Source organism: Leptonychotes weddellii, chromosome 8 (assembly GCF_054177405.1).
Source record: "Leptonychotes weddellii isolate Sample4059 chromosome 8, ASM5417740v2, whole genome shotgun sequence".
NCBI lineage: Eukaryota > Metazoa > Chordata > Mammalia > Carnivora > Phocidae > Leptonychotes > Leptonychotes weddellii.
Window position 1 is genome coordinate 820580 of NC_138376.1, and position 23659 is coordinate 844238.

General features: G+C 44.0%; 2 protein-coding genes and 1 pseudogene across 7 annotated transcripts in view; 1 reads left to right on the forward strand and 2 right to left on the reverse strand.

Annotated features, from left to right (window-relative positions):
• LOC102738274 (uncharacterized) overlaps positions 1–7802 on the reverse strand; it is a 13268-nt gene extending 5466 nt beyond the window's left edge. The window contains exons 1-2 of one of the 4 annotated variants that reach the window (XM_081827384.1): positions 7663–7802; positions 716–1644 (exon numbers count right to left, since the gene is read on the reverse strand). In XM_081827384.1, coding sequence (XP_081683510.1) covers positions 777–1586 — 810 coding nt within the window. In that variant the 5' untranslated portion in view covers positions 1587–1644; positions 7663–7802 and the 3' untranslated portion in view covers positions 716–776. Of the gene's footprint in view, positions 1–546; positions 7346–7662 lie in introns of all 4 variants that reach the window. The other 3 variants (XM_081827381.1, XM_081827383.1, XM_081827382.1) reach the window with 3 other exon arrangements.
• ZKSCAN8 (zinc finger with KRAB and SCAN domains 8) overlaps positions 1–23659 on the reverse strand; it is a 36973-nt gene that overhangs the window by 5466 nt on the left and 7848 nt on the right. Inside the window, exons 2-8 of one of the 3 annotated variants that reach the window (XR_014147329.1) lie at positions 21740–22260; positions 20403–20541; positions 18239–18330; positions 17809–17932; positions 15472–17209; positions 7663–7810; positions 547–648 (exon numbers count right to left, since the gene is read on the reverse strand). Coding sequence is in view for 1 of the 3 variants with exons in the window: in XM_006736765.3 (XP_006736828.2) it covers positions 16248–17209; positions 17809–17932; positions 18239–18330; positions 20403–20541; positions 21740–22156 (1734 nt within the window). In the remaining 2 variants the exon portion in view is untranslated. Of the gene's footprint in view, positions 1–546; positions 649–7662; positions 8420–11375; positions 17210–17808; positions 17933–18238; positions 18331–20402; positions 20542–21739; positions 22261–23659 lie in introns of those variants that run through there. The other 2 variants (XR_014147328.1, XM_006736765.3) reach the window with 2 other exon arrangements.
• On the forward strand, positions 20590–21153 carry LOC102736166 (NADH dehydrogenase [ubiquinone] 1 alpha subcomplex subunit 12 pseudogene; annotated as a pseudogene).

The following is a 23659-nucleotide window of genomic DNA, read 5'->3' on the forward strand; positions in this document are numbered from 1 at the left end:
GGGACTCGATCCAGGGACTCCAGGATCATGACCTGAGCCGAAGGCAGTCGCTTAACCAACTGAGCCACCCAGGCGCCCCTGGCTTTTTGTTTTTGTTTTGTTTTAGTTCAGGAAGCTCCGTCAGGTGTAGGGGGTTTATTGGATCAGTAAGTCAAAAGGCCTGGGACTTTGTTGGCAAAGCAAGAATGACCCTGAAGAATTATCTACTGGATTCCTACCTAAAAAGAGGCAGTCTACCCTCTGCCAAGGAAGTTACTAACCCATCTATCTAATCACTCCTGAGAGAACAGAGGTACATCCAAGGCAAAGAAAGGAAAACCAATTGGTTAGTATTTCCAGAAACAATGAGAATATGTGGTTCCTGTCCCACCAATCAACACTACTTCCGATTTCAAAACAGCTGAATCCTAAGTTTCACCCATAATACTGGCAGCAACAACAAAAGGCTTGTACATGAGAAAAATAAAAACAATGTTTGAATTACTGACGTTTGCTCTTCCTAAACCAAAACAAACTACGTTACGGTATATATTTAAATGGCTTTACCTTATGAGTTGGAAAGTGGCATTCTCAGTAGATGTGATTTTAGAATTTCAACTAGTCACCATTCTGGAGTCATTTTCACTGACTTCTCACTTCTTCAATATTCTAAGGGACCAAGTATCAATTAAAACACTAACTTAAAAAAAAACACACACACTAACTTTTACCATACCCTTCTTTTGGTGTTAACTTCTGATACAAAAAAGGCCTCTGGAATATCTTCACCACATAAATCACTGCGGACACTTTCCTTTGCCATGTATTTTCTGGTGTTTAGTAAGATTAGAACTCCCACGGAAAGCTTTCCCACACTCATCACACTCGTACGGTTTCTCTCCAGTGTGGATTCTCTGGTGATGGATAAGGGTGGAGATTTGGCTGAATGCTTTCCTGCATTCTCCACACTCATAGGGCTTTTCTCCAGAGTGAATCCTCTGATGATTAATAAGGGCGGAGTTCACATAGAAGGCCTTCCCACACTCCTTACACTCATACGGCTTCTCTCCTGTGTGGATTCTCTGATGTTTGATGAGGGCTGAGCTCACGCTGAAGGCTTTCCCACACTCGTCACACTCATAGGGCTTTTCACCAGAGTGTATTCTCTGATGTTTGATAAGGTCTGAGCTCACACTAAAGGCTTTGCCACATTCATTACACTCATAGGGTTTCTCTCCATTGTGGATTCTCTGATGGATGATCAGGTGTGCCCTCACACTGAAGCCTTTCCTACATTCATTACAAGTATAGGGCTTCTCGCCAGTGTGGATTCTTTCATGCACAGTGAGGGTTGAGCGCACACTGAAGGCTTTTCCGCAGTGATGACACTCATAGGGTTTCTCTCCAGTGTGGATTCTCCGATGTCGAACAAGGCCTGAGCTCTGAGCAAACTTCTTTCCACATTCACTACATGTATACCGTCTTTCTTCTGTGGGCCTGTCCTCATGCCTTTGTACCTGGTTCATATACTGAGAGGTTTTTTCATACTTGGGAATCTGTAATGTATCCCTATTATATATGCTGGCAATCTGCTGGTGTGGGTCCATCCTTACAAAAATCTTCCCTTCAGAATCGCCACCTTATTCATACCTCTGGCCTTGATTCCTGAAATAATAACAAACAGACTTTCAAATGTAATTTATTCCCTGCTGCTAAAGCAATAGGACAGGATACAGACTTTAACTATTACTCTCAAACATGTTTGATAAACCCAGGACACACCACTTGTATGACAGCCAGATCAAATGTTTTATTTAGTCTGTACGCCGGAACATATCACAAAACTAATAGAATGAACATCTGACTCAAACGTCTATTTAAAATCTACCCTTCATAAAGGTATGTAAAGCACAGAATCTGGAATATAAGTGAATATAAAAATAATACATAGTTCCTACTTAGACAGACTTTTTATCGTATTTAACTAAATTGGGACACAAGACAGGAATTGAAGAGATTTGTAGAAAGTACAGCAGATGAAGGATAGAGAATGCAAAAGCAGCAGAAATTCAACTGATAATAAGTTTGGAAAAGTGACAGTAACATGACTGACAGCTGTGTTTTCACCACTCACAGAAGTCCCCGCTATTCGGGCTGTAAGAGAAACCTAGGGATAAAAGCAGCTCCACCTGCTACAGCACTGCTGTAGCTGCTGGGGCTGGGACAGCACCTGGCCAGCAGGGATGCTCTGTCTCCCGTGGAACTGTGACACATCAGACCCCTCACCTCTCCAAAGAACGGGGCTCCTTCAGCCCATTCCATCTTTACAGTTCAGACCAATGTGTGGAAGCTTGGTGGATTGTCACCTCTCTCTTACCCCTGGCAACAAACCCAATTCTGTCTCCAAACTTGATAAAACTTCTGCCGCAAACTCAAATTACATAAATTATCTCCTCTCTGCCTCTTTCGTTTTACAAATTGTTTTATGTCTCAGCAGTAGTAAGTGGACAGTATGTAGCCTTGATATGATGAGAATGGCACTTCATCTCTGAGGTCTTCCTCCCCAAAACCTTTAACAGCAGTATAATAATGAGAAAAACATCGGTCAAATCCCAAATGAGTGGCGTTCTACAAAAAAACCGGACTCCTCAAAACTGTCAAGGTCATCAAAGACAAGTGAAGTCTGAGAAACCATCACACCCAAGAGGAGCCTAAGGAGATGTGACAATTAAAAGTAATATGGTATCCTACATGGGACCCTGGAACAGAAAAAGGACATTAGGTAAAAATGAGGAAAATGTGAATAAAGTATGGATTTTAATAATAATCAACAGTAATTCAATATTTATAAGTGTACTAAACTAATGTAAGGTATTAATAATATGGGAAACTGGGTGTGGGGTATATAGGAACTCTCTGTACTATCTTCAAAATCTTTCTATAACTCTAAAATGTCCAGAGTACCCAGAAATTATTCTAAAAATTTTATTTAAAAATCTGTCTAGGGGCGCCTGGGTGGCTCAGTCGTTGAGCGTCTGCCTTCAGCTCAGGTCATGATCTCAGGGTCCTGGGATCGAGCCCCGCATCGGGCTCCCTGCTCCTCGGGAAGCCTGCTTCTCCTTCGCCCACTCCCCCTGTTTGTGTTCCCTCTCTCGCTGTGTCTCTCTCTGTCAAATAAATAAATAAAATCTTAAAAAAAAATAAAAAGAAATAAAAATAAAAATCTGTCTATGCCAGGAGCCTGGCTGGCTCAGTCACAAGAGCATGTGACTCTTGATCTTGGGGTCATGTTGGGTGTAGAGATTACTTAAAATAAATAAATAAACTTAAGGGGCATCTGGGTGGCTAAGTGGGTTAGCGTCTGCCTTCGGCTTGGGCCCATGTCGGACTCCTGGCTGAGGGGGGAGCCTGCTTCTCCCTCTCCCCCCTGCTTGTGCTCTCTCTCTTAAATAAATAAAACTTTTAAAAAATAAAATAAAAATAAACTTCAGGGACGTCTGGGTGGCTCAGTTGGTTGGGCGTCTGCCTTCAGCTGAGGCCATGATCCCAGGATCCTGGGATGGAGTCCCACATGGGGTTCCTTGCTCAGCGGGGAGCCTGCTTCTCTCTCTGCCTGCCACTGCCCCTGCTTATACACTCTCTCTGACGAATAAATAAAATCTTTAAAAAAATTAAAAAAAAATAAACTTTAAAAAATTTGTCTATGGGGCACCTGGGTGGCTCAGTCGGTTAAGCATCTGCCTTCGGCTCAGGTCATGATCCCAGGGTCCTGGGATCGAGCCCCACATCAGGCTCTGCTCCGTGGGGAGCCTGCTTCTCCCTCTGCCTGCAGCTCCCCTTGCCTGTGCCTGCTCTCTCCCCACTCTCTCTGTGTCAAATAAAACCTTTAAAAAAATTTGTCTATGCACCACAAGAAATGGAAAGATATTCCATGTTCATGGATTAGAAGAACAAACATTGTTACAATGTCTATACTGGATGCCTGGGTGGCTCAGTCGGTTAAGCATCTGCCTTTGGCTCAGGTCATGTTTTCAGGGTCTTGGGATCAAGCCCCACATCAGGCTCCCTACTCAGTGGGGAGCCTGCTTCTCCCTCCCTCTTTGCCTCCCCACCAGCTCCTGCTCTCTTTATAAAATCTTAAAAAATTAAAACTTAAAAAAAAAAAAAGATACATATGTGGCCAACAGACACATGAAAAGATGCTCAAGGGGCTCCTGGGTGGCACAGTTAAGCGTCTGACTCTTGGTTTTGATTCAGGTCCTGATCTCAGTGTCATGAGATTGAGCCCCGGATCAGGCTCTGCTCCGTGGGGAGCCTGCTTCTCCCTCTGCCTGCAGCTCCCCTTGCCTGTGCCTGCTCTCTCCTCACTCAGCGTGGAGTCTGCTTGCAATTCTCTCTCCACCTCCCTCTGCCCCTCCTGCTTGTGCTGTCACTCTAAAATAAACAGATAAATCTTAAAAAAAAAAAAAAAAAAAAGCTCAACATCACTCATCATCAGGGAAACTCAAATCAAAATCACAGTGAAATACCACCTCACACCAGTCAGAATGGCTCTAAAATTAACAAGTCAGGAAACAAGAAATGCTAATGAGGATATGGAAAAAGGGGAACCCTCCTACACTTTTGGTGTGAATGCAAGCTGGTGTAGCCATTCTGGAAAACAGTATGGTAGTTCCTCAAAAAGTTAAAAACAGAGCTACCCTATGATCCAGCAATTGCACTACTACGTATTTACCCGGAGAATATAAAAACACTGAGTCAAAGAGATGCATGCACCCTGATGTTCATAGCAGCATTATCTACAATAGCCAAACTATGGAGCCCAAATATCCATTGACTGATGAATGGGTAAAGAAGAAATGGTGTGTGCATATATACACAATGGAATATTACTCAGCCAGAAAAAGAACAAAATCTTGCCATTTGCAAAGACACGGATGGAGCTAGAGTGTACTATGCTAAGCGAAATAAGTCACAGAAAGACAAATACCATAGGATTTCACTCATATGTGGAAATTAAGAAATAAAACAAAGGGAAAAAAAGAGAAAGAGACAAATCGAGAAACAGACTCTTAATTACAAAGAACACAATGATGGTTACCAGAGAGGAGGGGGGTGGGGGATGGGTTAAACAGGTGATGGGGATTAAAGAGTGCATTTGTCGTGAGTATCGAATTGTGGAATCACTCTATTATACACCTGAAACTATTATAACACTGTATGTTAATTAGCTGGAATTTAAATAAAAGTTAAAAAAATAAAAATTAAAAAATGAGTCTGTTTTTGAATAGATAATATACAATTGAAAAGTCAAAATTCTCTAAAAAGACAAATAGAAAGTCTTATTTCCACCATGATCCTCCTCTGTTTACCACCCGCAGAGGTAAGCATTTTTATTAGTTTGTTGTGCCTCTGAATGTTTCTTTATACAAACGCGTATTTTGTAAAGTGTCTGGCTGCCTTCCTCCTGTTGTCGGGTGGGGTATGGAGGTTTCCCCACCAGTGTGGCACAGGTTTGTTGGCACATGGACACTACCCTCCGTGGCGCAGGAGCTGAACCGTTTCTCAGTGACGCTGTCCTATCACGTTCCTCTGAACAGCAGCTTCCCGGCAACCCTGAAAAAGGCTCACTGGTGTCCGGCTCACAGACACACGGACTCTTGCCTAGAATCCGGAAGACATGGTTACCATGGAAGCATGTGGCTAGGCTGCTGTGCTATTATTAGCAAAACTTGGAGAATTCCCTAGTCCCACCCAAACCCCTCTGGGCCTGCAGCCTGCTCACACTGGAATTATCTGCTCCCGTCCCCGCCTCCATGTGCCTTCTCTTCCCCTCACAGCTCCAAACTGCTGACACTTCAGGCAACTACAAAGGATATATATTTTTTTTTTCTCTGAATAAATGACCTTAACGCTAAAGATATGTGTAAAATACCCTTCTGTTACCAGATAGCTTTGGGTTAACATTTTTAACTTCGAAGAAAAGCTATCAAGAAGGAGGAGAGGCATTTGCTCTAATCTTTTCAACAGAAGAAAGAGGCTGGGAGGGGCGAGGGAAAATGCACCAAAAACGCGGAAGAAAGGAGTTTTAGCTAACTTTTTTCTTTGAGGCAAAAAGAGTTTTCAGGAACCCCTCGAAAGAACTGGCAGTGTCCCTCAGCTACGAAGGTTGTCACACACTGGAGAGGCCCCTGAGGACACCCCCCCCCCCCGCACCCTAAATTCAGCCCTGTGAGAAGGGCAAGCAGGGTCAACAGCACTAAGAGGAGCGGCTGCCGGGGGCGTGGGGACCTCGCCCGGGACACGCGGCCCCACCACCCCTTCCCAGAGCCGAGGGCTCGGCACCTGGAGAAGAGGAGCAGGGGGAGGGGGCAAAGGGCACGCGGCTGAGTCAACCTGGCTGCCTCAGAGCTCACCCAAAACCCAACAGCAAGGACGAGACGACGCCCCGCCTGGACCTTCTAGGCCGGGAGAACGGAAGTCGGGACGCGAACAGAGACGTCGACTTCTGCAGACACCCGCGCCGGGCACCTGACGGGCCGCTCTAGGGCCCCGGAGGTTTCCCTCTCAGTGGTTCCTGAGCCGGTCACCTGATAGGGTTCTGTTTACTTCAAACAAGGCATTTTATACCTCTTATCTCCTTTATTCCCGCAAGGATGACGTTACAATCCTCCTCTCATATATATGAAAACTGAAAAGCAGATTTTTCGAGGTTGGACAACTAATCAAACAGCAGAGAGGAAATTTGAACCTAGATCTATCGCACTCCCAAATCCTTCCACTTAGCACTCAGAAATTACTTCTTAATTTGTAAATTTAACACTATTCCAATAAAAATATAAAATTTTTTAGAAGTAGATTTTAACATTCACACAGATAAATAAACAAGCAAGACTCTGGGAAAACTGAAAAAGGAGGGTAATGAAGGAGCACTTGTTCTAAATGATCTTTAACAGATTATAAAGTCTCAGTGGGACAGTGTCCTACTGGTGAGTGAGACACACAAATGGTACAGAATAGAAAGTCCAGAAATAGATGCAATCAGAGGGAGAAATAGAGCATAGAATAAAGGTACTAAATCAGTAAGAAAAAGATGAGTAGACTCTTCAATAAATGTATGGTGAGAACTAGGTCATCATCTGGAAAAATGTTAAACTGGATTCCTTCCTTGGTCTATACTCAGGTAAATATTCCAAATAAATTGAAGTTGTGTTACAAATGTAAACTATAAAAAGTACCAGAGGAAAATGTGGGAGAAGTCTTTTAAAACTCACTGTAAGAAAGCCTTTCTAATTATGAACCCAAATCCAGAGGCAATGAATGAAAAGACTGATACATTTGGGGTCCATACAGAGAATCAAAATTCCTGCAAGGTAAAAAAAAAACAAAACCACCACAAACAGTCAAAGATAAGTAAAAAATGGAGCACATATATACACCTTATGTCTCAGACAACAGGTAGTAAACATGGAACTCTTGGACAATAACATACTGTGGAAACGGCAGCAGTGTGCTGGGTGCCCTCTTGCTCCACCCTCCCTTTGAACCAGATTCTGCTGAGTTCATAACAACACCCTTACTCTGATCTTGTTAAGTAAGTTAAAAAAAAAAAAAAAAGTCTCCCCAGGTCCCTTACTTCCAGAGCCTTCAGAAGACCACAAAATGTCAAAGTTTAACACTTACTACCCTCCTGTGGGGTAAAGGGTCCCTATAGTTGATATTTCAATGGTGTATTCCTGGGTAGGAGCTGGAGAGACAGTGATTCTCCCTTTGCTCCCAGGGCTGGTATTTCTTGATAGATTACTTCTTAAATGTGTGCAAGAGCTGGGACCTGGAAAAAAAATTAAACACATGAAATCATGAATGTATCACTGTATAAACAAATGAATCAAGAGAGCAGGCCCATCCCAGGGAGGTATGGAGAAAAAGAAATAATGACAACAAATATTTAGATACTACTTATGTATCAGATACTGTTCATGTAATATTGATAACAATTCTAGGCAGGTGCTTTTTATCATCCTCGTTTACATTCGAGGAAATGGAGGCACACAGAGATTAAGTGATTTGGCCACAATCACAGGTTTAGACGTACATGCCCCAAAAAATAGAAGAAGGAAAAAAAGACACATATGTAAGAGACTAAAAGTTTTACGAGGACTTAATAAATATCTCTCCCTTCCTCTGCTGCTGTCTGGGTTCATCCAACTCAGTCACTTCCTCGGCGACGCCCCGCCCCCATGCTGGTCCCTCTCCCAGACCTGCCTGACCCTCCTCAGCCACTGTCAACCGAGCTGCTGGAGCCAGCTGAGAGACGAGTTTTCTGGTAACAGAATTCTTGAAACCAGCAAAAACAACCCCTCTACGTCTGCCACACAGTTTTCGAGTCTGCAATCTGGTAAGATTCCTCTTAAGGGCCTCTTTTTCCGTTACCCTTCTTCTGTAAAAGAAACATTATTTTACTCACAGAAAAGGCAAAGACTGCCATAGTGTTACACTAACTACCGAGGGGATGGGAGGAAAGAACGCAAACAGGGGGCTAATTTGCTAAGAAGGCTGTCACATCGCCTGCTGGGGTAGCCTGTGGGGCCTGTGCCGCAGACTCTGCCCCGACATCGTCCCGGGGCACTCCGGGCCGGGAGAACAGCAGCGCGCTCGCTGGGAGGCCGTTCTGCGCGGGAGTGGATGGAGAAGTGGCTGCTTGAGGGGCGGGCCATTAACTACCGCCAAGCTGTAACAGAGGTGTACGCTGCGTTCAGAGGGAGTCGTCCTGGGCACAAGAAGTGGAGGGGAAGCCTCTCCTATACTCATTTCGAGTCGTCCGCCGTGTCCCCCTTTCGTTTGGGAAGGCGAGCTGCGCGCCTACCAGGAAGGCACGGTGTTGTCGGGACTCAATAAAGCTCGGGAGGCCGTACCAAAGCCCAGGCTTACCACCCCGAGAGGGAGCAGCTCCGAACCGCGAGAAAAACCCCTCCGGCCAGCCGCACCTGGGCGTCGCCCCCGCGGCCCCAAACACCGCGGGCCTGGCCCCAGGGTACTCGATCCCGGCGGGAGGGAGGCAACCTGCAGGTGCCGCCGAGCAACGCCGGCCACGCCGCCACACACGGACCGGAAGTCCCGGCACTTCCGGGGCGGCCCCCTGAAAACTTCCGGGCGGGCCCTCTAGCTGCCCCAACCTGGTTCCGGCCTCGGGCGCCTGTGTGGCGCCACTCCCGAATGTGCTTTGGGCGTCCCGATTTTGCTGGTGTAGGACGGACAACTCTTGAATTTTGGAACATCTCGAGGTGGGCCCTACAGGATCCCTAAAACCGACACGCGGGACCGCAGGAGCTCGGAAAGCCAGAGCTGCAGATCCTCTGTGCTTTAAGATTAGGGACCAGGGCTTTCAAAACTTGACTGTGATAACACCGCGAACTCCCTCGAACTAGCCATTTCTGGAAGAATTTAACTCAAGACACCAGTCAGTATACTTGTATGGACATACAAGCTGATAAAAGTAGTTCCTAAAATGAAACATTACAGTTGGAGGCACTTAGTATGAATCCATCCCATGGCAGAGTACAAATTAAGAACATATTACAAGGGTCAGACCTGAGGGTATAAACAGCCGGAAAAGAAATGGGCAAAGCATCAGGAAGCCTGGATTCTCTACCTGTACCGCTAACTTTAACTAACGGGTGATCCAGTGCAAGCCACAGGGCCCCTCTGCATCTCCATTTACAGAATTTCAAAAGTCACTTCCAAGCCTAGCATTCTATAGACCATGAATAATTAAACACAACAGAGAAACGCAGTTATTTCTTTGGTGTGTTACACACTGAAACCAACTATCTCAAGTTGATCCTTTCCAAACCTGTTTAGGTGCCATAGAGCTACAAAAGATGAATACTCTTGATCTTTTAAACCATAGGAAATCACATTTTCTCCTTAACAGTCTGCTAAAAACTATGTAAGTGGGTGTTTTACTTGGCAAACTCTTTCTGGCTTGTGGCTTCCTTGGAATAGTTAATCCTATCTAGAGGGACTGCCGAAGGGGCTGTTGAAGGTTGTGTTGTCCCCAAAGCTAAATCGTTTATAAGTTAGAGGCCCCCTGCCGAAGTTTTATCTTTGATTCTATGTAACGAGCCAAGATGGGGAAGGCTAGCACTAGACTTGTAGTCCTAGAACACTTAACTTGGTAGAATGATGGAGCAACAATGGAGGCAGATCTGATGCTGAAAGCAACCTTAGAACATCATCATCAACCATTTTATGGTTTACCATCACCCCAACATGTATATTGCCGTGAACTCCCATCATTTAAGGCTTTTTCTTTTCTAATCTTACATATTATAAAACATATACACACAGGGTTCTGTTAAAGTTTGCCAGTTAATTTTTCTAATCGCAGTGCTGGTATTCGTATCTCTTCTTTCTCCTATATACCTTAAATATATCTAGACCAGGGTTTCTCATGGCACTAATAAACATACGGAGCCAGATATGTCTTTTGTTGTGAGGGCTGTTTGGGCATGCAGGACGTTTAGCAGCATCCCTAGCCTCTATCTGCTAGATGTCAGTAGCATCCCAACTGTCCACTGATGGTACAACCAAAAATATCTCCAGAGGTTGCCAATTTTCTCCAGTTGAGAACCACTGGGTATAACCTCAGATATAAAAGCCTCAGATACAAAAGCCTATTCTCAAGCACTTTTGCAATGATAATCTTAACACAGTAGTCTCTAGTTTCTTATTCCTATTTTTTTCCTTAATGAATAAATACATTTGGCCAAATAAATGGAGAGCTTCATATTTGTTTTTGCATATATTCTAAAGTTGGGATTTTTTTTTTTTTAAAGATTTTATTTATTGGAGGGGAGTGCCTGGGTGGCTCAGTCGTTAAGCATCTGCCTTCAGCTCGGGTCATGATCTCAGGGTCCTGGGATCGAGCCCCGCATCGGGCTCCCTGCTCAGTGGGAAGCCTGCTTCTCCCTCTCCCACTCCCCCTGCTTGTGTTTCCTCTCTCGCGGTCTAATGAATAAACAAAATCTTAAAAAAAATAAATAAATAAAGATTTTATTTATTGGAGAGAGCCTGAGAGCGAGCGGGGGGAGGGGCAGATGGAGAGGGAAAGGGAGATGCAGATTCCCCACCTAGCACAGAGCCCAATGCTGCAATGGATGCGGGGCTTGATCCCATGGACGCTAAGATCATGACCTGGGCCAAAGTCAGACGCTTAACCAACTGAGCCACCCAGGTGCCCCTGAAGTTGGATTTTTTTTTAGTCTTAGTTTGAGGAACAGGCAGTTGTAGTTGTACTACAGAAACAGATCTGCATACAAAGTGGTAAGAGAGACATATAAGCCTTGAAAACAGCTTAAAATTTTCTGTAGGTAACTCCATAAATAATCCACACAATGATTCGACAAGCATTTATTAAACACCTACTGTGTGCTCAGCACTGTACTAGGCACTAGGGGGTGCAGAGATACAAATGTAGAAGTCATTATTCCTGCCCTCAAGGAGCTTACAATTTAATTTTGGAAATAAATACAAATGTGAACTACAGTACAGAGTGCTAGAAAATAATTACAAAGCAACATATTAGTAAGTGCATGGACCACAGTACAAACTCAAAGGATAAGTGCTGAGGCAGCACAGAACAAGGGAGGTCTCAGTGTAAGGTGAAGTCAGAGAGAGCTCACTCAGAAGATACAAAGAAGCTAGGCTTAAAGGGAGTGATGAACAAGAGCTGGGGCCAAAAAACAATCTAAACAAAAGATGCTGCATGAGAAAGGCACAGAGGCAAGGGCTTGTAAGACAACAGTGTGAACAAGATGAGTCGAGGTGAATATGCCAGAGAATGAGGCAGAGGCAGATTAAGCATGAAGGGCAAAATAACGGGAGAACTTGGAACACCAGTGCTCTGATAAGAATCATCTGCTGAGTGTTCTGGACTAAAAATGGATTCTGAGGAGGATGACCTTAGAAGCATTACAGGATGGGAATCTTGGAAGCAAGGGAACTAGAAAGAAATTACAATTTCCTGGGCGTCATATGGTATGGATCTGCAGAAGGCTATAAGGGGTTGGCAGAAATGTAAAAGATCCAGCCTCATGGAGAAAACTAAGAACCGGAATGTCGAGTGGAGAGCAGAAAAAGACAAAGACAACTATAAGATAGGGATAAGAAATATGAAGGACAGGGCGCCTGGCTGGTTCAGTCAGTAGAGCACAGGACTCGATCTTGGGGTCGTGAGATTGAGCCCCACGTTGGGCATGGAGCCCACTTAAAAAAAAAAAAAAAAGAAATATGAAGGGCAGTGAGTCTTTTCAGGGTTAAGAAGTTAAGCAAGAACGCCTATTTAAAAGGAAAATGGGAGCTGGGGGACAAGAGTGATGAGGTCTGTTTTCGAATACCAAGCTGTGTAGGTATCTGACCCACAGGGTGGGAAATAAGTTACTGAAACACAGTAAGTGTAAACAATCAAAATAAATAGAAGTGAATACAGAAAAAATACTGGAATAATCAAGACATGAAGGTTATTCTCCGTGGAGAGGAGAAAAAAGACCAATAAAGAAAAGCTAGAAACTGGGAGGAAAATGACCAAAAAGGATCCTACAAGCCAAAGAAGAGAATTCCTGAGTTGCAGGGTAAACTCAGCAGTGTGAAATACAGATCAAGAAGGACAAGAACTAAGAAAAGGCATTGATATTTATCCATAGGACACTTCAGTGGAATACTGAGTACAAAAGCCAGTAAGAAGTTTCAAAAGTATAGTAATGAGAAAATGGGATTGAGCGATGGATGGTACATTTGAAAAACCATGAATGACAGAAGAACAGAATGGCAGTTAGAAATGGCAGTGAAGTTGAAGGGTTTCCACATTTTATGCTGTAGGTAAATTTTACTGTCATCCCAACCGACCATATGCCTGGCCTGGCACGGCACATGGATATTTCATTTCCCTCCACAATTCTAGTTCCCTGGGGCAGTTTAGAGAGAAATGTACTCGAATCTGTACATTATTGCTTTATTCTCTGAATTACTCTTTTAAACATGATTTACTTGTACCATTTAGCTTTCTAGTACTACAGAGCATCAAAAGTTATCAACCAAAATAACATTTTCAACCAATGATCCAATAACTGCAATGGATCTGTACTATACTATACTGTACATTCCCTTCCCCAATAGCTCTTATGGCCAGGGATACAGAATTTCCACATGGCTGGCCAGGGTCAGGGTGTTCACCAGAGACATGGTAGCACAAGGGTCAGCAGCACAGGCTCGAGAATCTGACCCTGCCGGGCAGAGCCCCTGCTTTGTCACTTCCCAGCTCCATGACCTTGGTCAACTCACTCACCCCTCTAAGCCTATTTCCTCATCTATAAAATGCGGGATATACGATCTATCAAACCATGAAAAATGCTTAGCATAGGGCTTGGCACACAGTAAGTGCTTAATAAATGTCAGCTATTACTATTTAGAGTCTCAGGACCAAGAATAAAGCTAACTGCTCTGTATAGGAATCATCCACCACATTCTAGCGCTGCCACCTTGCTCAATGGCGGAAATCTTTGAAACCTAAGATGTGTCTTCTAGGACTAAGTTGGATGGCAGCAGAGTTACAGAAGAACCACATTATCATGCTGGGCCCTAAAATGAGATCATGATGGGAGAAGAAAGTACTGGTGAACAGTTCATTTCAGATTAAGAGCATAAAAATAGAATCTGCAGGATATAAAGGAACTTAGCACACATCACTCAGTCAGGAGCTCAGGCTCATAAAGATGGATCAACAACACTCTAGTGCAAAGAGTGAGAAGTGGAGACCAAGAATGGACTTCTACGTATGCCCCCAAAGAAACAACAGCCTTTTCTACTCTTACACTACATGGCTATTTCTGCATGTGGGCTGAACTAACCTCGATAGTTCTTTCAAGTCACGGTCTCTCCTCATTCATCCCAGCATCACACTAATCTTTCTTGGCATATATTCTTTTCTTGGAATTTCTGCCGGATGCTTAGTAATTATAGATTTCAGTAACATAGCTACACATTACTGTGAGTAGAGAGATGTTAGCTGATATACTTCCAGTCATTTTAACATGTTGCTCTGAGAGCTTTCACTGGAAGAGAAGACAAGTGCTCCTCGGAGCTACGTGGGAGGACCGTGTGTACGTGTGCACATATCTTCCCTCTGGACGATGTACTCATCATATATAGTATCTGCACACAGGGCGTACTGGCCTCAGGCAGAACTGGTACCTTACAGAGGCTGAGGCACAGCTGAAGCAGAGAGCAAGGATCTGGAGACAACCAGATTTGTTTCCGGTTTCTTGAACTTTCAAGTACAAGGGAATGAGGAATGGAATTCCCTTTGAGTACAAGGGAATCTATAGGCCAAAAGAAAAAAAAAAAAAGAGTAAGAAAACAAAGGATAATGGAAAGCACTGTTTTGAAAAAGTTAGCCAAGGAAACCAGGATTGCAAATGATAGGTGGGTATCAAGGACTCAATGAAACAGGGGTAGTAACCTCGATGTTGTTAGTGATCAGGGTGGGCCACAGAAGGGATTTTATAGAGAAGGAATTTACGATCCAAAAGGCAGACCTTTATGCTGAAAGATTTTATGACCTTTTGAAAAACACCAATACGTGTTAAGAATTGTTGTTCCTGTTTAGAACAGCGTGAAATTGTGTAACTTCTCTTGGCATGTATCCTATTCTTCTGAATAGGATTAATGGAATCAATTCCAATTTTGAAAGCTGATTTTGGAAAAAAAGCCAAAAGTAACTCCATTCCAAATGTGATGAACAAGTGGGTAATGGTAAAAAATGAGACGTTATTCAAGGGTAAAAGTCTTCCAAATATTTGGAGGAGCGGTAGCACTAACGGAATAACCAGAAGTGCCAAATTTAAAGGACAAACCACATTTGGATGCATAAATTCTGGTGTGTTCCTCAAACCAGCCTCATCACCTTATATAATAATATCCCTTGGTATACTGAAAGCCTCCAAGAAAGATAGTGCCCAGCGATGATGAGTTACTACTGGGTCTCTGCTGGATTACAGATGGAGTACACCAGAATTCAGGAGGATGAGGAGCTGTGAGGTGAAGTACTGGACAGATCTCCACTGTGGACACAGAAAGCTCATGGCAAGAAACAGATGGGGAATGAAGGGCGAGGTGCTAAGGCCATCTAACAAGGTGGGACCAGGGTAATGACAAGAGCGACAGACCATCTGGTCAGGGGTTTGTGCAGACTGGTAAGAACCTGACAGGGCAGTACTGTAATGGGCCAGAGGGTTGCGTGTACGTTCTTTGCAAGGATTTTCAGGTCTTCTTCAAGGACCCGTCTCCCCTTTCTCCCACGTGACGCTGTAACTGGGATAATGTTGCCACCTCCGTGCCACCACAGTGTTCAGTGGGAAGGTGGAAAGGAGAGCCAGAAGCTACCAGAACGTACAACCACCCGAGCTCAAGAGCAGCCAGGCTGTCTCCACTCACCTCTTTCTCTGCTTCATTCCCACAACCATCACTTCCTTTGCTGACACAGGTACTGGGACTGGGGGTGGTGAAGGATACGTATGGATGTTCAATGACTCAGTGGAGTCAGTGAAGGTGATATATGAAGAAAAATGCTGGAGTGCTGTTAAAAATATAGCATTCTGAGTTTGCGTGGGAATACGGTTCTCCACTGACTATCAGGAACATTAGAATAAAACAAAACGCACACTTAAGCATAAATACATTAAGTGTCTGTAAAAATTTCCCTAGAACTAGGTTCTTAGAAAGCTAAATACAAAATAAGTCTCACACAGAGGCTGCTTCAAACTCTAAAGTAGCTTCTCAGATCAGATTTGGAGCACAAGTGACCCTCAGGGGAATAAATGGGGGAAGAGGGTCACAGGAAATGGGAAGAAGCAGAGGAACTAGGAGGAGTAGCCTCTCTCAAACCTACAGCTACTCACCCAAAAGACAAAATTAAGTGCCTCCATGACAAGCAACTTGCTCTAATGCTATTTTGTTTCTAAAGGATACATTAAACCATCAGGAGCTCCACTCCATCAGACGCCTCCCAAGACAGTCAAGCTAATCCACCTGCATCAAGGCACTGGCCCAAACTACTGAAGAGCTATTCGAACTCTGCCACCACTATCAATTCTGACCCTAGTGAGGCTGCATGATGACAAACTTTCTTTCTACTACACTGAAAGACCTCTCACCAGCCTGTGGTTTCTCTAAAGTTGAATAATGCCCAAACTATGATTGTGGTTTTTTTCCTAAACTCCTATGGATTCAGATTTTTCTCCACTGTGGATTCTCTGATGCCGAATGAGACTTGACCTCTGAATAAAGGCTTTCCCACACTCATTACATTGATAGGGCTTCTCCCCAGTGTGAATTCTCAGATGCTGTATGAGGCCGGTGTTCCCATTAAAAGCTTTCCCACATTCTTTACATTTATAGGGTCTTTCTCCAGTGTGGATTCTCTGATGTTCAATAAGGCCTGACTTCTGACTGAAGGCCCTCCCACACTCATTGCATTTGTAGGGCTTCTCCCCAGTGTGGCTTCTCTGATGGCCAATAAGATGTGAGCTCCGCCTGAAGGTTTTCCCACACTCATCACACTCATAGGGCTTCTCCCCAGTGTGGATTCTCTGATGTCCAATGAGGTGAGAGCTATGACTGAAAGCTTTCCCACACTCATTACATTCATAGGGTCTCTCCCCACTGTGGATTCTCTGGTGCAGAATAAGGCCCGCACTCTGACTGAAAGCCTTCCCACACTGATTGCACTGATACGGCTTCTCCCCAGTATGGATTCTCTGATGCAGGATCAGGCCTGTGTTTTGACTGAAGGCTTTACCACACTCCTTACAGTGATAGCGTTTTACTTTGTTGTGGATATCCTGATGGGAAAGAAGGGCTGACCTGTAACTGAAGGCTTTACCACACACATTACATTGATAGGGTTTCTCCCCAGTGTGGATTCTCCAGTGGCGAACAAGGCCCGAGCTCTGAGCAAAGCTCTTCCCACATTCATCACATTTATGTCGTCTCTCCTGGGTGGGATTTCCCCGCTGCCTCTCTAATCTGCCCAGGAGATCTCGGGCTTCTCCATGCTCAAGACCCCCGATAACATCCCCGTTGCATTTGGCAGCTGTCTCTCCATGTGGTTGGATTCCAGGAGATATTACCTGTTTCGAAGATAATTCCCTGTTCTCATTCCTGGTCTCACCACCTGAAATGAAAATGTGAGAACCATCAAGCCAATGTCACTTTCCATTCTCTATGTTAAAAAGAAATCGAACATATGGGAAATATACACGGAAAACTAGCAGTAAACACAAAACTTCCATCTGTCTCCAAATACTGCCATAATAGAGAGGGAGATGAAAGCAGGGTCAAGCAGAAGTACCACAGGCCGAATGGGGAAGAAATGCCATGAAGAAAGAGGGATGTTGGGAGGGCACTAAAGCAAGGAAGGGATCACCTGACAAGAAGCAGGGGAGTGGGAAGGAATATGGAACTGCTGAAGGACCTAATGGGACAGAAATGAAAAAAGCCACAGTCACTGAAAGGGCGGAGCACAAAAGGCTTAATAGGGTGACATCTAGGTAAAGATTCCATGCGACTGGGAGCAGAAGAAATGACTCCAACTGCATATAGAATAGTACCCAAAGTAAGTCCTGGACTGGAAAATTGAAGTCCATTTTATAGCACTGTTTCTCTGTTAGTTCCTGAGTTTAAACTCAACAATGTCTTTCAGAAAGTTCAGAGCTACCATCACATAACAAACAAAACATCTTAACTGATAACAATAACCAGAGCTCTCCTTACCCAGGGAGAACATGTTTCTGTAATTCTCTGGCCTATTATCTCTGCTGGGATCCTTCTGTGATGGGTCAAGAAGCCACTCCTCTCGAATTAGGGACACAGCCATGTCTTCGATCTTCTCTAAAGTCTGAAACAAAACAAAATCCCCATGTGGGACTGGGACTGTTCCATAGCTGCAGCCCACATTGTCAGAGATCTGCCAGGGTTGGAGAGGATCGAGAGGGGGGGAACATACTGTGTAAAGGGATCTAAAGAAGCTGGGAAGAAGAGGGAAATGCACCAGATTTATTGGGATAATCAAGAATCATGCAAAAAGAATCTGGAGCAAGTTCTTGGTCAGTACTGCTACAGAGAGTCCAGACCTCTTTAGGTAGATGCCACCCACACTGCCAAGCAGAGTCAGGGGCTTTGAGAGAGAAGCAGTACAACTCACCTGGAACCCTGCTGTGAGAAGTGTTGCTGTCATCTCCTGGTCTCCAGGACTTCCTTTCTGGGAAGGGGTAGGACTCTGAGAAGTAGAGATGGCTGAGAGAGGAGAAAGGAGCTGAGTGAGACTAGCCCTGTCCCACAGTTGCAGCAGCCAGCACTAACCCATTCCAACGGTGCTTGTATTTCAGAACATGTGCATTTCTGAGATTTTGCACATAAGATGCTGAAGGGCCCCTGGCTGGCTCGGTAGGTGGAGTATGCAGCTCTAGATCTCAGGGTCGTGCGTTCAAACGTTGGGTACAGGGGTTGCTTAAATAAACTTTTTTTAAAATCTTTTTTTTGGGGGGGGGGAGCTCTGGGTCTATACCTGTGGCTGCCCACAAGACATGTGCACACTGATGTCCCGCTCAGCCTGAAGTTACATGTCAAAAATAGAGTACTGGTTTCCTAATAGGAATTGCTTTACAATTTTCTTCTCTCCCACCAAAGCTACATTCAATCCTTGTGCTTCTGTACGGTGTTTCTTTAGGTCCTGATCTCTTGGCAAATGGAATATGAGAACCAATTTATATCTACTAACTCTGTTACCTTTCTGAAATGTGTACCATGACTGCCACTATCTGCTTCCTACAGATATCAGACATTGCAATACCAAAATTAACAACAGGCTTTAGAACTTTAGACAAGAATCATACTACTAACTGAAACTGTTTCTATGCTTCTTTAGAAATATTAAAAATCCATTTATATGGAACAAACTGCTATAAACCACATAAATGAAAAAAAAACTAATGCAGAGCAAGTACAAGATAAAGCTAGAACACCTTGTTCTGCAAGAAGGTAAGAAGTTCTCAAAAAATGATGGGGAAATGTCAAAAGGACGGAGGAGCCAAACTGAAGGGGCCTCCTCTGACCAAATCGGAGACAATTTAAGCACCAAAATAAAGATGGTAACAAAATAAAGACAGATATAGATATTTTATTTCTGGACCTAAGAGTCCATACTGACAAATTAATAAAACGGGGAGGAAGGAACACTGTCTATTACAACAAATAAATGTAGAAGGCATGACACAATTAGAAAATCATTTTATCTTAGTAATCACTGATTCAGTCAAGAAGCATCAAGGAATATTAAAACTAGTGTTTTAGGGGTGCCTGGGTGGCTCAGTCGTTAAGTGTCTGCCTTCGGCTCAGGTCATGATCCCAGGGTCCTGGGATCGAGCCCCGCATCGGGCTCCCTGCTCCGCGGGAAGCCTGCTTCTCCCTCCCCCGCTCCCCCTGCTTGTGTTCCCTCTCTTGCTGTCTCTCTCTCTCTGTCAAATAAATAAAATCTTTAAAAAAAAAAAGAAAATAAACACACTCGAGTATCTCTCCACAAATTACTTATTAATTATAAAGGGAAAAATAGTAACTTTACAGTGATCAACCTAGCAACTTTGATAACCAAGTCATCAAAGATACCAACACCAGTAACAGGACAAATTCCTCTGGCACAGCGGAGGAGGCAACAGCACTTCTGGGGTGCTCCTGCCACACATGCACAACTGGAATTTACACATAAGGAAACACTACACAAACCCAAATTGCAGCCATTCTATAAAACAACCAACCTGTACTCATCAAAAATGTCAAAGTCATGAAAGGCAAAGAAAGGCTGAGCAACTATTCCAAATTAAAGGAGTCTAAAGAAACATGACAACCGACTGCAAAGGGTAATCTTGGACTGGACTCTGGAAGAACATTACTGGGACAACTGGCAAAACAGAAATATGAACTGTAGCCCAGATTATTTCTGTATCAGCGTTACATTTCCTAATTGTGACGCATTACTGTGGCTATCCAAGAAAATGTTCTTGCGTGAGGAATTATGTACTGAAAGTTACAAAGAAAGTGGCATGATACCAGCAAAACCTCAAAAACGCCTATGTTGTTACTACACCGGGATAACAGAAATGTGTGAAGATGTAAAAATCCCCAAATTCTTTAATTTGTTCATGAATCTACCAGTGGGACTGATAGTCTGTATCTGAAGCCTAAACATTCAAACCCAGATCTTAGGACTCGTCTGTAAACAGAAATTCTACTTCCTAGTTCTCCAGGAACTCAACAGGCACTTTCTTTCTTTTCTACTTCTCCCTCCTCATCAATGAAATCTGGCCCCTCACCTCTCTCTTCTGGCCCCTGGGGCACTGGAGATTTGTGCTGGGTTGCCCCAGGTTGGAGCGGAGTATTTGGAAGCTCTGGTGCAGACTCTGAATGCACCACCTCCTCCCAGAGTCCATGTCCATGTGCACGGGCTGAGACCTGAAAACAATGGGACAGATGCATTACAAGAAACTCCTTCATGAAAGGAAGCAAACAACATTAAGAAGATCAAGAGCGACGGGACAAGATGGAGCTCTTGCAGGTCCTGAAACGCGGGCTGCAGCAGGTCAGCGGCCACGGCGGCCTCCGTGGCTATCTACGGGTTTTCTTCAGGACAAATGATGTGAGGGTTGGTACCTTAGTGGGGGAAGACAAATATGGAAACAAATACTATGAAGACAACAAGCAGTTTTTTGGCCGTCACCGATGGGTTATATATACTACTGAAATGAATGGCAAAAACACATTTTGGGATGTGGATGGAAACATGGTGCCCCCTGAATGGCATCGTTGGTTTCACTGTATGACCGATGATCCTCCAACAACAAAACCACCTACTGCTCGTAAATTCATCTGGACAAATCATAAGTTCAATGTGAGTGGCACTCCAGAACAATATGTACCTTATTCTACCACTAGAAAGAAGATTCAAGAGTGGGTCCCACCTTCAACACCTTACAAGTAAAGACACTGGAAAACAGTTTGAACATGTGAAATATGGGGCTCTTCATGCAATTGCACTTTCACTGCTTACTATTCACTTGATTAAAATTGTCTGATTAAAAAATAAATAAATAAATAAATAAATAAAAAGAAGATCAAGAGCACATCTCTAGGGATATGTGCTTGTTAAAAGGAAGAAGCAGAATTTCATCTACTTCCCACAGGCAGTGAGAACACAAACGAGCTCATTAGCACAGAAAGGCATCATTTCTGCTGATGCCCTTCCTGCCGTTTTGCACTCGCAAGGCATGGGAAGAATGATAAACAGAAACTTAAAGCAGTGCTATTTGGGAGAAAAAACTTTGGTAACACTGAAGAAATCTGAGGTCTGGTCTCAGATCTACCTTTAATTATGCGTGCCCAGAGTAATTCAAGTAACTTAAGCTCTCTACGTATGTTTCCCACCTGGCAAACAGGAACAGTAATAGCTGCAAGGATGTTATAAGGATAAAAAATGTACACCTAGCCTTCACAGAAAAAGAACTCTACAAATACAAGCGACAATGCACTAGAACTATGGTCATCCTCCTACAACAGAAACGGATGCCCAGCATTTATTCTGCTGCGGTGCTAATGTCCCTCCAGCCCGCTTCCAGACCTCCCAGTCACAGCACGCACACCTCCTTCTACTTACTGGCTGTCCTAATATGTCAATCTGCCTTTCCAAATCCTCCAATAGCGTCACCACCTCCTCTCCGTTCTCTAGCTGATGTTCCTTCACCAGAGTCTGGAGCTCCTCAGGCAGGATGGTCAAGAACTGCTCTAGCACTAGCAACTCCAAGATCTGCTCCTTGGTGTTCAAATCTGGCCTTAGCCACTGATGGCAAAGTGCGCGGAGTTGGATCAGAGCTTCTCGGGGTCCTAACGTCTCCTGGTAGCATAACTTCCTAAAGCGCAGGCGGAACAGCTCTTGGCCTGGAGGGTTATTTTCATGCAGACTAGATTCCTGGTCCCAGCCATGATCTTCCTCTACCTTGACAATTACAAGGTCTTCTTCAGGAGCGTGGTCAGGTGGGGATGGGGCTGACGACTTTCTTGATTCTGCTGCCATTTAGGGCTGGAAAAGCTCAGTAGGCTTGTTTCCACTACCTTCTTTATCTTCTTAAGAACCTTCCAAGGAGCTCTTCAGTAAGGGCAATTCTTGGGGTAGAGAAACTGTCAAACAGTATTAAAGCAAGTCAAAGGTCACAGTAATACATTACGACATCTTAACAAGCTCCTCACCACAACATGTACCTCATGGCTCAATCACTTAAGTGATCCTCTCCACTGTTCCAGAAGTAACTCCTTACCTCCTTAGCTTTCTGCCAAACACCCATCTGGGGAATAGTCCATCCCTTCTGCTTCCTCTCCTTGGGGATGTGGAATACAGCAAACAAAGTCAAGAAACCATGCAGACTGGGTCAGACTAAAGTTCTGCACTTAACCTCAGCTGGCCCTCAGTGATGATCGAACTCTTTCGGCATCTGCTGCACCATCCCTACTGTCTCTACATACTTCGGCTCTCAGCCTATCCCTCACACTCAACGGAGACTCATTTCTTTTTTTTTTTTTTTAAGATTTTATTTATTTATTTGACACAGAGAGAGATCACAAGCGGGGGGCAGGGGGCAGAGGGAGAGGGAGAAACAGGCTCCCGGCCAAGCAGGGAGCCCGACGCGGGGCTCAATCCCAGGACCCTGGGACCATGACCTGAGCCGAAGGCAGACGCTTAACGACTGAGCCACCCGGGCGCCCTGAGACTAATTTCTATACAATCTAGCTCAAGGTATTGTCCAGAACTATCCTAACACCAAAGGCTCTTCTCCACCTAAGTCATTATCCTACTGTGCTCTCCATCCTCCCTCCTGTCTCAAGGCTAACCACTTCCACTGTGGACCTTACCTCCCTCTACAACTCTCTGTGGAGCACTGGTCCTGCCTCTCCAAGGAACCTAAATGCCCTAATCACACCTGCAACCCAAAAGTCTAGTCCCACACACTAATGACCTTCCACAGTGTTTTATAAATAAAATCATACAGTAGGTAGTCTTTTGAGTCTGGCATCTTTCACTTAGCATAATACATGAGGTCATCAATGTTGCTGCATGTATCAGTAGTTTATTCCTTATATGGATGTATGTTTATCCATTCTCAGTTGAGAGATATCTCAAGTCATTTTCAGTTTTTGATGATTACAAGCAAAGCCACTATGAACATCTGCATGTGTTTTTGTTTGAACATGTTTTCATTTTACCTGGATAAATATCTAAAAGTAAAATTGCTGGGTCATATGGTAGGTATATGTATAACTGTATAAGAAACTACAGAACTGTTTTCTAAAGTGGGTGTAACACTTTGCATTCCACTAGCAATATGTGAGAATTGCTTGTTGCTCCATTTCCTGACAAGCATTTAATATTGTTTTATTTTTAATTTTAGATACCTGAATGTGTAATGGTATCTCACTATGGTTTTATTTATTATTTATTTGCTTTTATTTTTAACCACTCTCTGGTATCTCACTATGGTTTTAATTTGCATTTTCCTTCTGTCCAATAATGTTGAGCATCCTT